We start from the raw sequence: 13,717 nt of genomic DNA, 5'->3' as shown, positions 1-13,717 counted from the left end.
TTTGGTGGCTCACCGATTTGCTCGTGCTCCCAAGACTCCATACTCTCCGTTGTAGTAATATCTGGCCAGACTTTCCGATGCATTGACCACAGTCTTTTCTTCCTTCCTTTCTACACCTCGCATCGCCGCGTACGAAATCCTCCCTTCTCCTCTCCCCATCTCCCCTCTCTTTTTTCCCCCGGTGCCATCCTAATCCCAAGGTGGTGTCGGCTCACTCTTCACTTGGTTCAATCCTCTTCGGCCACTGGTTCACCGTCATCATCGCTTTCCCTGGTCTCTTAGTCCAGAGTCAGATCGGCATACTGCTACCTACACCTACTCCTCCCAATTCCCGCTTCCAGCCTATTTCATATCCCTCAATCCAACTCTTGCTTTCCGTAGCGGGTGTGCAGGATCGAAGCACTCCATATTTTGCCTCGGAGTTTTTCGATATCAACTCCGGTGAGTTCCCCATGCCCGTATTCTCCCGATGTTACCGCCTCCCACGCTGACGTGCATATGTGTGTGTGCTTCCTAGAGCTCCCCCTCCTCTGGTCAATCGTATAATCATCCCCGAAAGCATCGCAAGAACAATGTCTTCGTCTACTGTTGCTCAGCCCACCGACGGGGCCCCTGCCAACACATCCGCCGCCGCCCTCATGGAACAGCATGGCTACCATCATGCCACCGTCGAGGATGCCGAGGACCCCGAGCTCTCCGTCCCGGCGCCCAAGAAGTCCAGGGACCAGCTCGATACTCAGTCGCACGAGCTGTTCCCTGAGCTGGGTGCCTCCAAGGGCAAGAGCGCCAATGTCGCCCCCGTCTGGGGTGCCAAGTCTGCCGGTGCTACCAACGGCGGCTCTGCTGCTGCCTCGTCCGGTGCCTCGACCCCGGCTGCCGCCACGCCGCCGCCCCAGGCCGCCAAGCCCAGCATGTTCATCCCCGGCCGCAACCTCGAGTCCGTCCTCATCGAGCCTCAGCACATCCTCCCCCGCGGCCAGCTCAAGAAGCCCATCCCGGACGTCATCAAGGATATCAATCGCAGGTCTAGGGCCAACCTCACCATGTCTACTGCCTCCAACGGCCGTCTCAAGTTCGACGCCAGCGGCCCCCCCGAGAACGCTCAGCAGGCCCTCAAGGACCTGATTCAGCAGATTGGCATCAAGGTATGCTACCGCATTCCACCCACTCCTCCGAGACCCGCGGGGGCTACGCAGTCATGATGTATCGTATGGCTGACCTGACAAAAAAAACAGACTTCCACCAGGGTCCCCATTCCCCAGTCTGCCCGCGCTCACATCATCGGTAAGGGCGGTGCCACAATCAAAAACATCCAGGAGAAGACGGGCGCTCGCATCCAGCTCCCCAAGATCGACCCCAGCCAGCCTCTGGACGACGACGACGACGAGGCCACCATCGACGTCATTATCGAGGGCAACACCCTTGCTGCCGGTTCCGCCCGCAACGAGATTCTTAAGATTGCCAGCGAGCGGACCGCCAATATCCAGACCAAGGTCCGCGGCATCCCCGCTGCCTTCTTCCCCTTCCTTGCCGGCGCCCACAACGCTAGCGCTCAGGCTCTGGAGGAGAACAGCGACGTCCAGGTCCGCGTCCCCTCGCACCAGGCCTATACGACGGCTCCCGTCTTGGGTGCTGACGACCGACCCCAGTTTGTCCCCACCGAGGACAACCACATTCAGCTGGCTGGTGAGCGCACTGCCGTCCAGAAGGCTCGCGCCGAGATTGAGCGCCGTGCGGCCGACCTTGCCCAGCAGCTCCAGATGGAGCAGCTGTCGATCCAGCCCGGCCGCCACCAGTTCATCATTGGTGACCGCGGTGTCCCCACCGACGACTTCTTCGCCGACACCGGCTGTGCTATCCTGCTGCCAACCGAGGAGGAGGACGACCTCGTCACCATCATCGGCCCGCCCGACAAGGTCCAAGTCGGTGTTGAGAAGGCCATGGACCTTGCCATGGGCATGCAAATGTCCAACCTCGACATCTCCAGGTTCCACCGCAACGCCCCCGGCGGTGCTGCCTTCCATGCCGGCCTCGTGACACGCTACCTTCGTCACCGCAGGGAGGTTGAGCGCCTCGAGAGGCTGTACAACACGCACATCAACACGCCCTTCTCCGAGGGAGGCGCCCTCCCTTGGGAGCTCTACTCGCGCGAGGGAAAGAACGCGATCCGGGCCCAATCGGACATTAGCAGCATCATCAACGCCCACCCTCCGTCGCGTCTGCACCCCGTCACAATCGACCCCTTCTTCCACCAGCACATCCGCAACGATATCACGCCCAAGGTCAAGGAGAACTTTGGCGTCCACGTCGTGGTCCCCGAGCCCGGAGAGACCAACGCTCCCGTGCTCCTGGTCTTCGAGGGCCCCGACCCCGCCGAAGGCCCATACCAGCTGCCCCGCACCAAGCCCAACGACGACGAGGTCCGCGCCTTCAGGCAGGGCCTCGCCGATGCGGAGCGCCATATCCTCGACCTGATCAACAAGCAGGAGCAGCTCGCCACCGTGTCGCTGGACGTTCCCGTCAAGTACCACGACAAGCTGAGGCGCTTCATCAAGAAGGAGCAGGAGAGCCGCGTGGCGGACCAGATCCCGGTGCGTGTCACTAAGGTAGGCACCACCATCACGCTCCGGGGCCCGGCCTCGGCTGTACAGGCGCTGGCGGCCAAGTCGGAGGCCTTTGTGGAGCAGGAGAGGCAGGATGACAAGGAGCGCGGCTTCACGCTCACCTTTGACTTCCCGCAGAAGTTTGCCAACCACCTGATTGGCAAGGGCGGTAGCAACATCAAGGACCTGCGTGACCGCTTCGACGTCGAGATACAGGTGCACGATGGGCAAGTGGATCTTAAGGGCCCCAAGGCCAAGGCCGAGGCGGCCCGGTCGCACATCCAGAGCTACGGTCGCACGCTCGAGGATGAGGTGACGCACGTGCTCAAGATCAACCCCAAGTTCCACCGCGAGCTCATCGGCGCCCAGGGCTCGCAGATCAACCGCCTGCAGACGCGATACAAGGTCCTCATCATGTTCCCCCGCTCGGCCAAGAGCGACGACCAGCAGTCCAACGCCGACACCGGTAGCGAGGCTGGCGGCCCGGCAGCCGCCAAGAGCAGCAGCCGCCGCCAGCAGGGTCCCGATGAGGTCATCATCCGCGGTCCCAAGAGGGGCGCCGACGAGGCCCGCGACGAGATCTTCTCCCTGTACAAGTACCTCGAGGAGCACTCGCACACGGCCACGGTGCCTGTCAAGCAGAAGCAGGTCGGTTCGCTCATCGGGCAGGGCGGCGCGGCCCTCGACGAGCTCCGCGCCGCCACGGGCGCCAGGATAGACGTCCCCTCGGACCGCGACACGGACATTGTCGAGATTGTTATCCGTGGCACGGCCAAGCAGGTCGCCGAGGCCAAGAAGGTGCTCGAGGGAAAGAGGGCTGTGTACGACGACACTGTTACGCAAACGATTGATGTCGACAAGAAGCACCACAGGGCTCTGATTGGAGCCAGCGGTATGTTTCCTTTTTCTTTTTATTCTTATTTTCCGAGCTCTGTCCTCACGGGGCCTCTCTCTCTCTCTCCACAGGAACTGAGCAAGCTGACGTATATCCAGGCTCCAACCTTCGTGACATCGTCGTCAAGGCCGGTGGCTCCGACGACAGGCGCGAGCTCGCCCGCACGATTCAGTTCCCCAAGCAGGACGCCGACGGTAGCAGCATCAAGGTCGAGGGCCGCACCGAGGTGGTAGCCAACATCATCAAGCGCATCCAGGAGATTGTGGCGGAGCGCGAGAGCCAGGTGACGGAGGTTGTCGAGGTGGCGGCAGACCAGCACCGATCGCTCATCGGACGCGGCGGCGACACCAAGAGGCAGATGGAGAAGCAGTTCTCGGTGGCGGTGGACGTGCCGCGCCAGGGCAGCGGCCAGACGGGGGTCAAGATCGTCGGGCGCCCGGAGGATGTGGAGAAGGCCAAGGAGCACATCGAGAAGCTGGTCAAGCAGCAGCAGGGTGAGACTGTGCAGGTTCCGCGCAACCTGCACCACACGCTGTCGAACGGTGGGCAGTTCTTCCGGCAGCTGCGCAACAACCACCAGGTGACTGTCGACCACGCTGGCCAGGCGCCTCCGGCCAAGCCCGACACGTCGGGACGGGTGGTCGGCTCGGGCGGCGCCCTCCCCCTCATCACGGACGACGAGGCCTCGACGGCCGACGTGCACTCGTGGAAGGTGGTGATGGCGTCCGCGGGCGAGGAGGGGACGATCCCGTGGGTGCTCCGTGGGTCGTCAGCCGAGGGCGTGGCCAAGGCCAAGGAGGCGATCGAGAAGGCGATCGAGCAGGCGCGCAAGTCGGACGCTACGGGCTATCTCGTGCTCCCCGACCCCAAGACGTACCGCTTCGTCATCGGGCCCAACGGCACAAAGGTCAACGCCATCCGCAAGCAGAGCGGCTGCATGATCCAGGTGCCCAGGGACCAGGCCAAGGATGAGGCCATTGAGATCATCGGCACGGCCGAGGGTGTGGAGAAGGCCAAGGATCTGATTCTCGAGGCTGTCTCCGAGGGTCTTAACAGGGATGGTGATAGGGATTAGGCCTGGAGTGAGGCCTAATCAGGTCAGGTACGATGAGCTCAGACCTAGGTATGATGAGGAGTAATGGGGCAAAGTCTGGTTGAATTGGTGTATATGAAGGGCCATCATTGGGGGTTAAAACTTATTATGTATACTATATATCATGACACGAAGCGACGCTTTTGCAATATGAAGTCTGTTTTAACTTTTGATACGTTTTGCTGTTTTCCGTCTTGTATGCGAGATTTGCATTGTAGGAGGAGTATCTTTACTATGAAATACTACGAGTACTCCGTACTGATAAATACTAGTATCAAGTTAAGATATTGGGTAGTAGAGGGGGAAAAAAAGGGGGTTGGAATGTGTCATCCGATTGGTTGATGGATTTTCCCCACTGACTCAGGATATCAAAGCTCCGCGCCTCTCTCATGTGAAGCGAACAGCTTCACCACTCACAACTCTTCTCTCTGTCTACCCTCCTCACATATACATGTCACACGCAAACTTGAAGCCATCGCAAAGACGAAACGACGGAACAAGGGGAAGACCAAGGACAAAATGTCGGAGAAACAATCTGCTCCGTGGGAGGTAGCACACCCCAAAGACCATCTATTCGTCCTTATAACGGGAGCAAACGGGTGAGTAGTTTATTCTCTCTTCTCTATCGGGCACATGATGATGATGATATATATATATATATATACGTATCGAGAGAGAAAGTAGAAGGAAGAAAGTAGAAGAGAGAGAGAGAGAGAGAGAGAGAGAGAGAGAGAGAGAGAGAAAGAAAGAGAGCAAAAAAAGAAAAGAAAAAGTCACACACGTACTAACTGCTTGACAAAAAAAAAGGGGCATCGGGCTAGCAGCGTGTGAACGCCTCATTGACGAATTCCTCGCCACCCGACCCCTGACATCGCACCTGATTCTTCTACCGACAACTCGTTCGGCAACCAAGTCTCGTCAGGCTATCCGCCATCTACGTCTCTACGCGGAGCGTGTTGCCCAGACTTGCTCAAAGCTTCGATCACGCTATCTCTCTACTCCTCCTCCTGACGTCGCTTCTTCCTCTTCATCTTCTCCTGTTCTCTCTCCTCCTCCCGATATCGCTTCTCCTGGGCCCGACGCAGAATGGGATTGGAGACCGCACGCTGCTCGCATCCACGTCATCAGCCCGCAGGTCGACCTGTGCGACCTGCGAGCCGTCTACGCCCTCGCCGGACGCATGTGCACGGGCACCATCGGTAACCCTCCCGGCACGGAGGGTCCGGACGGCAGGCTGGAGAGAGTCGTCATCCCACGCATCGACTCGGCCATCTTCAACGCCGCGTACGGCGGGTGGTCGGGCTTCAGCCTCCCCGGGGCGCTGTGGTCCTTTGTCTCCAGGGGGTTCGTGACGAGCGTCACCTGGCCGGATTTCAAGCTCGCTATGCCTACCAGTATACTCAATGAGCAGGCCGAGTACAACTATGTGAGCTTCCATCCTTCCCCTCTCTTTTCCTTCCTCTCCCTCTCTCCACCTCCCTCTCTTCGTCGTAACCCCCTGATGAAGTTGGGGGGAAAAAAGAGGGAAAGAAAGCAATGAGGAGATAGGGAAGACAATACTCTGACTGACCTGAACAGCCCCCCAAACCACTCCTCGGTCAAGTCTTTACAGCCTGCGTACTAGGCCACCACGTCCTAGCCCGCCAGCTCCTCCCCCTCCTCAGCCGTCCGGCCGACTCGGCCCTGGACCCGGGTCGCATCATCTGGACGAGCAGCCTGGAGGCTCACGACGGTGACCTCATCCCTTCGGACATGCAGGCCTTCAACCCCACCACCCCACCCTACGAGTCTGCCAAGCGTCTGACCGACATCCTCATCCTGTCTCATACCTTGCCGTCTGTCAAACCCCTGGCCGATGCCTACCTGACCTCTCCTTCCACAATCAACTCTTCCTCTATCTACCGCGACGACGACAACAGCAGCAACAACAACAACAAAAACAGCAAGAACCAAAAGGCACCCCGCATCTACCTCTCCCACCCTGGTATCGTGGCTTCCTCCCTGTTCCCCGTGCCCTGGTTCCTCTTCTGGGCGTACCAGCTCGCCCTCGTGGTGGCCCGGTGGCTCGGATCTCCGTGGCACGTGGGCAACGCCTACCGCGGCGCTAGCTCGGTCGTTTGGCTCACCCTCCGCGACCAGGAGGCGCTCGACTCCCTGGACGCTCAGAGGTCCAAGTGGGGTAGCGCCACCGACCCGTCCGGACGGAGCTTCGTCAAGAGGACCGAGGTCGACGGGTGGGGGTGGACCGGCTCCCTGGCGGACAACCAAGGCGTCGCGGCCGGCACGGCGGACGACGCCAGCGTCGAGGGACTGCGCGATGCTAAGGGGAAGGTGCTGCCTAACCTGAGCTGGGGTGTGGGGAGGAAGAGGAGCGCTATGCCCGTCACCCAGGAGGGTCTGTCCAGCTTCGAGGAGCTGGGCAGGGAGTGCTGGGTCAAGATGGAAGATATGAGGGAGGAGTTGGAGGATATTTTGGGCTTGTGATTGGATATTCACCAAGGTATGATAATAGTCATCAAGCATTCGGGAAAAGGACCCAGGCGTAACTGCATACAAACATACCAAAAAAAAAAAGCCTTACAATTCCAGGGGGGGTATATTGACAAAATCCAAAATCCAAAACATGCTGCAAATCAGACCCGCTCTGACAATTTGACCGCCGGGTGTACCCGTCACCAAATCAGGAGAAAGGAGAAAGAAGGGAGAGAATGATAGGGGAGGAGAGAAAGTAGATGGAAAAGGAGCAAAACAGGACTACACCCCCCGGTTCGAACGTTGTTGGTCAGACGCCAGCCGCCTCTGATGAAGCTTGTGCTTCCTGCCAAACAGACCCAGACACAGGGGCGGCACCGCAGCCAGCATCCCCAGGATAGCCTGGAAGACGAGAGCCCTGTGCATATTCCGGGGTGGGTGGGCGTTGGGCCCGGCGACCAGCGCGTCGCTGACGATGACGAAGACTGCGCCGAGTAGCTGACCGCCCGCCCAGGCGGCGATGGACGTGACTTCTGGGCTTAGCGGGTGCGACAGCTCGACGAGGTACTCGAGGACGACGGGGACGAGGGAAAAGCACGAGGCGCCGAGGATGGCGAGGACAACGTAAGGGCCGGCGAGGGCACGGGTGGCCGGCATCCACAGGAAGGCGAGGTAGGAGGCCGCGACGAGGGGCACGAGGGCGCGGATGGCCAGGAGAAAAGACTTTGTGCGGTCGATGACGGGCGACGTGACGGCGGCTGAGACGAGGCCGACGACGATGAGGACCGCTCCCGCGATGCCTGCCTCGTCGTCGCTGAAGCCGTACGGGACGAGCATCTGGTTCAGCAGCGACGAGAGAGAGTTAAAGAAGCCGACGTAGATGGCGAAGGGCACCAGGACGAGCCACAGCTCCGGCGAGCGCGTGAGGGCCGAACCGGACTCGCGCAGGCTGAGCTTGACCGTCTCGGACGATGGGCCAACGGGGGTGGGCGGTCTGCCGGGCACGAGGATGGCCGGAGCGGCGCACACGCTGGACTTGTTTCCCTTGTCAGAGTGTTCTCGTCTTGAGAGTGAGAAAGAAGGAGGGGGGGGGGGGGGGGGGGTGGGAATACGATAATCGAGACGTAAAGGACCATGTTGGAGACGTCGGCAGGCTCAGACACCCAAGACGGATTGATGAGCTGGCCCAGCGCTCCTCCGAACGGGTTAGCCAGGCTCATGACGGCCGTGGCAGCCACGCGACCGCGGTTGGAGAACCACAGGTCCGAGTAGCGCGCGGGCGCGGCCAGGATGAAGGGCTGGGCGAAGCCGACGAGCACCTCCCCCGCCATGGCGTAGGCGTAGTGTCCCCCCGAGCGGCTGGCGGACCCGGCGTAGCGTACCCAGTTCCCCACGAGGATGAGGACGCCGGCACAGATGAACGACAGCCTCACGCTGCGGTGCAGCACTAGAATGGTCAGCGGGGACATGGCTACAAAGGCCAGGAAGAAGGCCGTGCTGATCCAGTTGATTGCCGACTCCGATACGTCATAGTAGGAAGCCGCTTTGGTGGCGACAGGGGCGTACGTCAGCCACTGCATTAGTATGCATTGTTAGTATTGTCGTCTTACTTTGTCTCTGGTGATATATAAATGATGAAAAGAAGAAGAAGAAGAGCCTACATCCCATGATACAATGATATTCATAAGAGTCAACTGCACCAGCCCGAACCACCGACGCTTGTAGGTTCGGTAATAAGGCCGACTGCCATCTCCGTCGCGGATACTTGCGTCGACGGCATTGTCACGCACATCTTCTGGTTGGGTCTTGTCATCGCGGCCAGTGAGACGGGCCATCCAGAACTTCGATTCCATTCTGTTATGGTTGGCTGCTGCTGCTGCTGCTGTTGTGGTTGCGGCTGCTACTGTTGTTATTGCTTCTGCTTCTGCTGATGCCACCGCTGTTGGTCATGACTTTCTGGACCCGGGAAGCGTGGGAAGGAAAGAGTACAGGAGGAGAAAAGTTGGCGCACGGGGGGAGGGGGGGGGACAGGAGGAGGAGCAGCAGCAGCAGCAGGAGGAGGAGGAGGAGGAGGGGGAGGGGAAGGAGGGGAAGGGGGAGGAGAAGATGGATATCGAGATGTGAGAGACTTGGTTCCTTCCTCGTTCCGACGATTAATTTACTGACAATCAACACACATACACATACTCTCCATCTCCCCCCTCTCTCTCTTGTTCTCGTTCTTCCTTCTTCTCCAAGCCGAGCCGAGTCTGCAGTATGAATGCTGCAGGTCATATCGAGTGAGGGAGGCGAGAGTCCATGTTGAAAGCTATTGGACCATGCCTTTCGAGACCTGACTATTTTTTTGTCAGAGCTATGTAGTTACGAATTTTTTTCTATTTCTTTCCATCATGTTTTCTTCTTTCCTTTCTGAGTACCAGCTCGTGACTGCCAGCTTGTGATGCATCCTTCCGTGGACCTCGGACGCTGCTCCTTCCACTTTGGTTTCGATGTAACAAAGTAAGCAGTCTTAATACATGGTCACATGTTATAGGAGATAGGCCGGGGCAAGACCATTAGCAATAGCTCGAGATATGGGGTTGATGCAGAGTAATCACACGTCGGGTAATCCATTACAAAGATAACGAGGATTGAACAAGGTCGTATCATGCATCTCATCACATGCGCTCTCTTGCAAAGGGCACACACACAACTCTATCAAGCGTGGGGAACTTCTATTATGCAGGAAAGCATATAACATTTGGAAGAGGGGTAGTATACAAAAGAGTAATTAAGAGAGGGAAAAAAAAAAGGAACCCACAGTCGACGCCTCTTCTCTTTTTATTTTGTTTCGCCGTAGATCGTTCATCTCTCTTGTTTATTTGTTTTTCTTTGATGTCCCTCCCCGGAGATGAAAGGATGACGATACCATTTCGGCACATGGAATATTGGCGATTGTCGGATGGGCAAGAGTCGTTTACTTGAGCTTGGCCCAGAGCTTGGGAGCAGCACACTCGGTAGCGCAGTGAGCGAGGTGGAAGACTATTTGGTCAGGTCAGTAAGGGGTAAGGGGGAACAGGGATGGAGAAGGAGGGGGGAGGAGAAGAGAGAAGAAGAAACAGAGTTGAAAACAAGTGGAAGCTGGCGCAGAGGGAAAGGGAAACATACACTCCTCGACACAGTCCTCCTTGGCACCGCCATTCTCCTGCTGCTCCTGGACGCGCTCGACGCAGTGCTCAAAGTGGTGTTTGGCGGGGGCGCACTGAGCAGAGTTTCGGCACTCTATTGACTTGTCAGCACATTCTCTCACACTCGAGGGGGGGGGGGGATATTTCAATCCAATCCTTAGAGTGACTTGACTCTGTAGGATCAAGGCCACTCCTTGCATCAGCATGAACAAGAAAAGGATGGAGAAGAACACTCACCCTCCTCAAAAGTATCCTTGGGGTCGACGAGCTCCTCCTCCTCATCCTCATCATCCTCGTCCTCATCCTCATCCTCCTCATCACCACCCTCGGCCTCGGCATCACCGTCCTCCTCAGGCTCGTCAGTCTTCTCCTCGGACTCGGTGGACTCCTCCTAATATTGAAGTCAGTAAGGCCATGCCCTCCCCAGAAACAGTAGCAGTCCGATTGTGACTTTCCCCTCCCCCCCCCCTCTCCTCCTCCCTTGCTTCCCAGGTGACCGTTCGTATCATACCTGAGGTTCCTCCTCGGCAGCCGGAGCCTCAGCTTCGACGACGCTCCATGGCGTTGCGGCCTCGACGATATCGGTGAAAACGTCCCAGATGCCCATCTTGTTTGATTGTTCCTTTGGAGTGTGTGCGTGTAGGCGGTCGGGGATGTTGATGTGTGGGACGTGGCAGTCGTGCCTGTGTCTGGGTTGGTGGACGGGTGGACGGGGTTTTGCAAGGTGGAAAATTGGAAGGAGTGGATTTCGCGCGGCGCAACGGGCAGAATTGGCTATTCGGAAGCTCTCGGCCAGACAAGCCCCGGAAGAGAGAAAAATAGGTCTGGTTGCTGTGGAATTGAGGGATTTTGATTGGTCCACCACTGGCCTCTGATCCGTTTGGCCTTTTCTTGTCTCCTTTTTTCCCTCCTCTTTCCCTTTGGAGGGTCAATCGACTGGAGTCACGTGACTGGGCCCGAGCGTCTGTACCTGTACGATCTGTACCTGTACGAGTACGAGTAAGACATATATGTACAGATTACGGATACAGAATTATAGTATTATACATCCAGCGATACGGATAATCAATGTTTACAATCTGTCACGGGTAACAGGTACATGTACTACTCACTACTACAATTATTAATAACACTACTACTAGCCTTTACTCGTACGATATTGACACCGATAGCAGCAAACTGTCACACATTCTCCTTGCAACTTGTGTGTAGAAAAGAAAAAAAAAGGAGTCCGAGTATAAATTCTAAAGCAGTATACGCCGTCCAAGTCTCGTTCGTAGAAACGAAAAACAACAAGAAACAGGGAGAGAAAAAAAAGAAGAAAAGACTTGGGAATGCAACAACCATGTGTCGTTGGATATAAACGGAAAAGCACAGATACCCTCCCAGAATCAACGAACCGCACTTGAACTGAAGAGAGAATTGATGAAAGGAGAAGAAGAAGAAGAAAAACAAACAAAGAAGGAAAGAAGAAGAAGAAAGCATGGAATCACATGACCGCTAATGTTTGCTTGAAAAAAAAAAGACGAAAGAAGAGTGAGAACAAGAGAAAACGAGGGTGGGAAGAAAAAAAAGCGGGCAATGGTGGGAAGAGACAGAATATTACGCATTGTCTCCGCGGTTGGCTCCGTCACGAATATGGTCCTCCAGTTGTATACTAATCTGTTGAGCCTGAGCTTCGTCATAACCAGGCGGCGGCTCATCGGGTCTCCGGCCAGCCGTGCTCGGTGCCGTCTGGGGCTGGGCATTCTGAATCGCTGCTGCTGCCGAAGCCGCCGACGCGGGTGCTGCTATTGATTGCGGACCCGTCGTCGAGGAGGAAGGCTGCTCCTCGTAGGCGGGAAGAGGCTCGTCCGGGACATCGGCACCGGCACCCATCTCTCGTCGCATCTCATGAAATTGATATAGTCTCTCCCTGAGACGGATGTACGTCTCGTTGAAATCCATCATGCCACCGTCGGAAAAGGTGAAGCGGACCTCTATACGTGGGATATCGGGGGGGATGCCACCGCCGGAGACGGGAATGCAGTCCGACTTCCAGACCCAGCCCCACCACATAGACGAAGAGGTAGTCGAGTCTTGAAACTTGAGTATGGGGGCGCTGAATGACTCGAATTTGGGTTCCTGATCTCGCTTGGCAGGTAGGTAGACAATCTGGCATGTTTGGTCAGGATGGGGGAGAATTGCCATTGCTAAGATGGAGGAGGGGAGGGGGGGGGGAGGAGACGCGAAGGAAACTTTTGCTTTTTTTTGCCCTTGTTGAAGCCGCATGGTCTCTGACTTACCCTCTTGTTTGTGAGAAACAATGTCCCACGATCACTCTTGCGATGGAATTGTGCGCATCTCGTCTTCAGCTCTGTCGGCACCGACAGCTCGCACGATATGCGGGAGTCAAGCTTCTGGAGGATTCGTTCATTACCGAGCTTGACGAAGCCCGACTGGTTGAGCATGACCCAGCTAGTGGCATTGTCAGGATCTACCGGTCTGGAACGAGGCGACGTAGTTATGAGGTAGTCGTGAGGGTTGTCCATGATGATGCCAAGTCGTCCATGACCACGGCGGGATGGTGATAGGGAAGGACGAATGGGAACAACAAAGAAAGTTGAGGGAAGAGAGGTGTAGTAGAGGGAAGAGGAAAGGAAGAAGAAGTCAAAGGTGAAGAGGAAGAAGAGTAAGGGAAAAAAAAAAAAAAAAAGAGACCAGTCTTCGAGGCCCGCAGTAGAAGTGGGAGTGATTCGAGTGAATGGGGAAGAGTGAGCAGGGTATGTGGGTGTGTGCGCGTGTAGTGGTGGTGGGGTGTGTGCGTGTGTGCGTGTGTGTATATATGTATGTATGTGTGCGTGCGTGCGTGCGTGTGTGTGTGTGGAAAGAGGGCGAGCGAAGTCAGCTGCTTGTCGTGTATGACGGACAGCAGCACAAGATTGACGGGAAAGAGTAACACAAAGGGACAGAGGAGAGTGAAGGAAAGAGAGAGAGATAGAGGAAGAAGTGCAGTGGTACGCGTATGTGACGATTGGAGAAGGGAGGAAGGCTAGTAAGTCTAGGGCAGGGACAAGGACGGACGTGCAGGAAATTGGTCGCAGATGCTTACTTTATTGACATGTTGTGGGAGTTGTACAGAAAAAGTATCACTACGTCAGCTTCTCTCTCTCTCCCTCTCTATCACTTTCGCTTTTCCCTCGGAATAATCAATAATGATGGAAGAGAGAGCGAGTCCGGAGTAATGCTCGATACCGACAGAGGGTAGAGGCAGGGTTTGTCGTTGCTGTGTGTGGAGAGGGACCCTGGTTCTTGGGGCAAAATGTTGGTCAGATTATTACTTCGTCATGAGATACAGAGAAAATAGTAGGAGCGGGTTCTTCTTCAGCGGAAGGACGGAGCGGGACGATATTCGGGGGGGTTTTTTTTAGGGGGGGGGAGTAGGAAGAAGGATGGAGGGGGGACAAGGAGACAGAGAGAAGAGGTAGAGAGAGAGAGAGAGACAGAG

General features: G+C 56.6%; 5 protein-coding genes across 5 annotated transcripts; 2 read left to right on the top strand and 3 right to left on the bottom strand.

Annotated features, from left to right (window-relative positions):
• Positions 1 to 572: 572 nt before the first annotated feature.
• Positions 573 to 4,573, top strand: GMORB2_7123 (KH domain; the record flags this gene model as incomplete). The annotated part of the gene is made up of 3 exons (XM_035469088.1): positions 573 to 1,145; positions 1,236 to 3,495; positions 3,597 to 4,573. The coding sequence occupies 3 exons, from the start codon at positions 573 to 575 to the stop codon at positions 4,571 to 4,573; spliced, it is 3,810 nt and encodes a 1,269-aa protein (XP_035321468.1).
• Positions 4,574 to 5,110: 537 nt separating this feature from the next.
• Positions 5,111 to 7,075, top strand: GMORB2_7122 (3-keto steroid reductase; the record flags this gene model as incomplete). The annotated part of the gene is made up of 3 exons (XM_035469087.1): positions 5,111 to 5,190; positions 5,399 to 6,017; positions 6,170 to 7,075. The coding sequence occupies 3 exons, from the start codon at positions 5,111 to 5,113 to the stop codon at positions 7,073 to 7,075; spliced, it is 1,605 nt and encodes a 534-aa protein (XP_035321467.1).
• A 270-nt stretch (positions 7,076 to 7,345) lies between these two features.
• Positions 7,346 to 8,643, bottom strand: GMORB2_7121 (Major Facilitator Superfamily; the record flags this gene model as incomplete). The annotated part of the gene is made up of 2 exons (XM_035469086.1): positions 7,346 to 8,098; positions 8,197 to 8,643. The coding sequence occupies 2 exons, from the start codon at positions 8,641 to 8,643 to the stop codon at positions 7,346 to 7,348; spliced, it is 1,200 nt and encodes a 399-aa protein (XP_035321466.1).
• A 1,376-nt stretch (positions 8,644 to 10,019) lies between these two features.
• Positions 10,020 to 10,837, bottom strand: GMORB2_7120 (ubiquinol-cytochrome c reductase subunit 6; the record flags this gene model as incomplete). The annotated part of the gene is made up of 3 exons (XM_035469085.1): positions 10,020 to 10,084; positions 10,211 to 10,304; positions 10,742 to 10,837. 3 exons carry the CDS (start codon positions 10,835 to 10,837, stop codon positions 10,020 to 10,022), a joined length of 255 nt encoding a protein of 84 aa, XP_035321465.1.
• A 995-nt stretch (positions 10,838 to 11,832) lies between these two features.
• GMORB2_7119 (WW-domain ligand protein) lies at positions 11,833 to 12,761 on the bottom strand (the record flags this gene model as incomplete). The annotated part of the gene is made up of 2 exons (XM_035469084.1): positions 11,833 to 12,384; positions 12,516 to 12,761. The coding sequence occupies 2 exons, from the start codon at positions 12,759 to 12,761 to the stop codon at positions 11,833 to 11,835; spliced, it is 798 nt and encodes a 265-aa protein (XP_035321464.1).
• Positions 12,762 to 13,717: the final 956 nt, after the last annotated feature.

Source organism: Geosmithia morbida (genome assembly GCF_012550715.1).
Source record: "Geosmithia morbida isolate 1262 chromosome Unknown scaffold_7, whole genome shotgun sequence".
Lineage (NCBI taxonomy): Eukaryota > Fungi > Ascomycota > Sordariomycetes > Hypocreales > Bionectriaceae > Geosmithia > Geosmithia morbida.
This window is presented reverse-complemented; position numbering and strand designations above follow the sequence as displayed.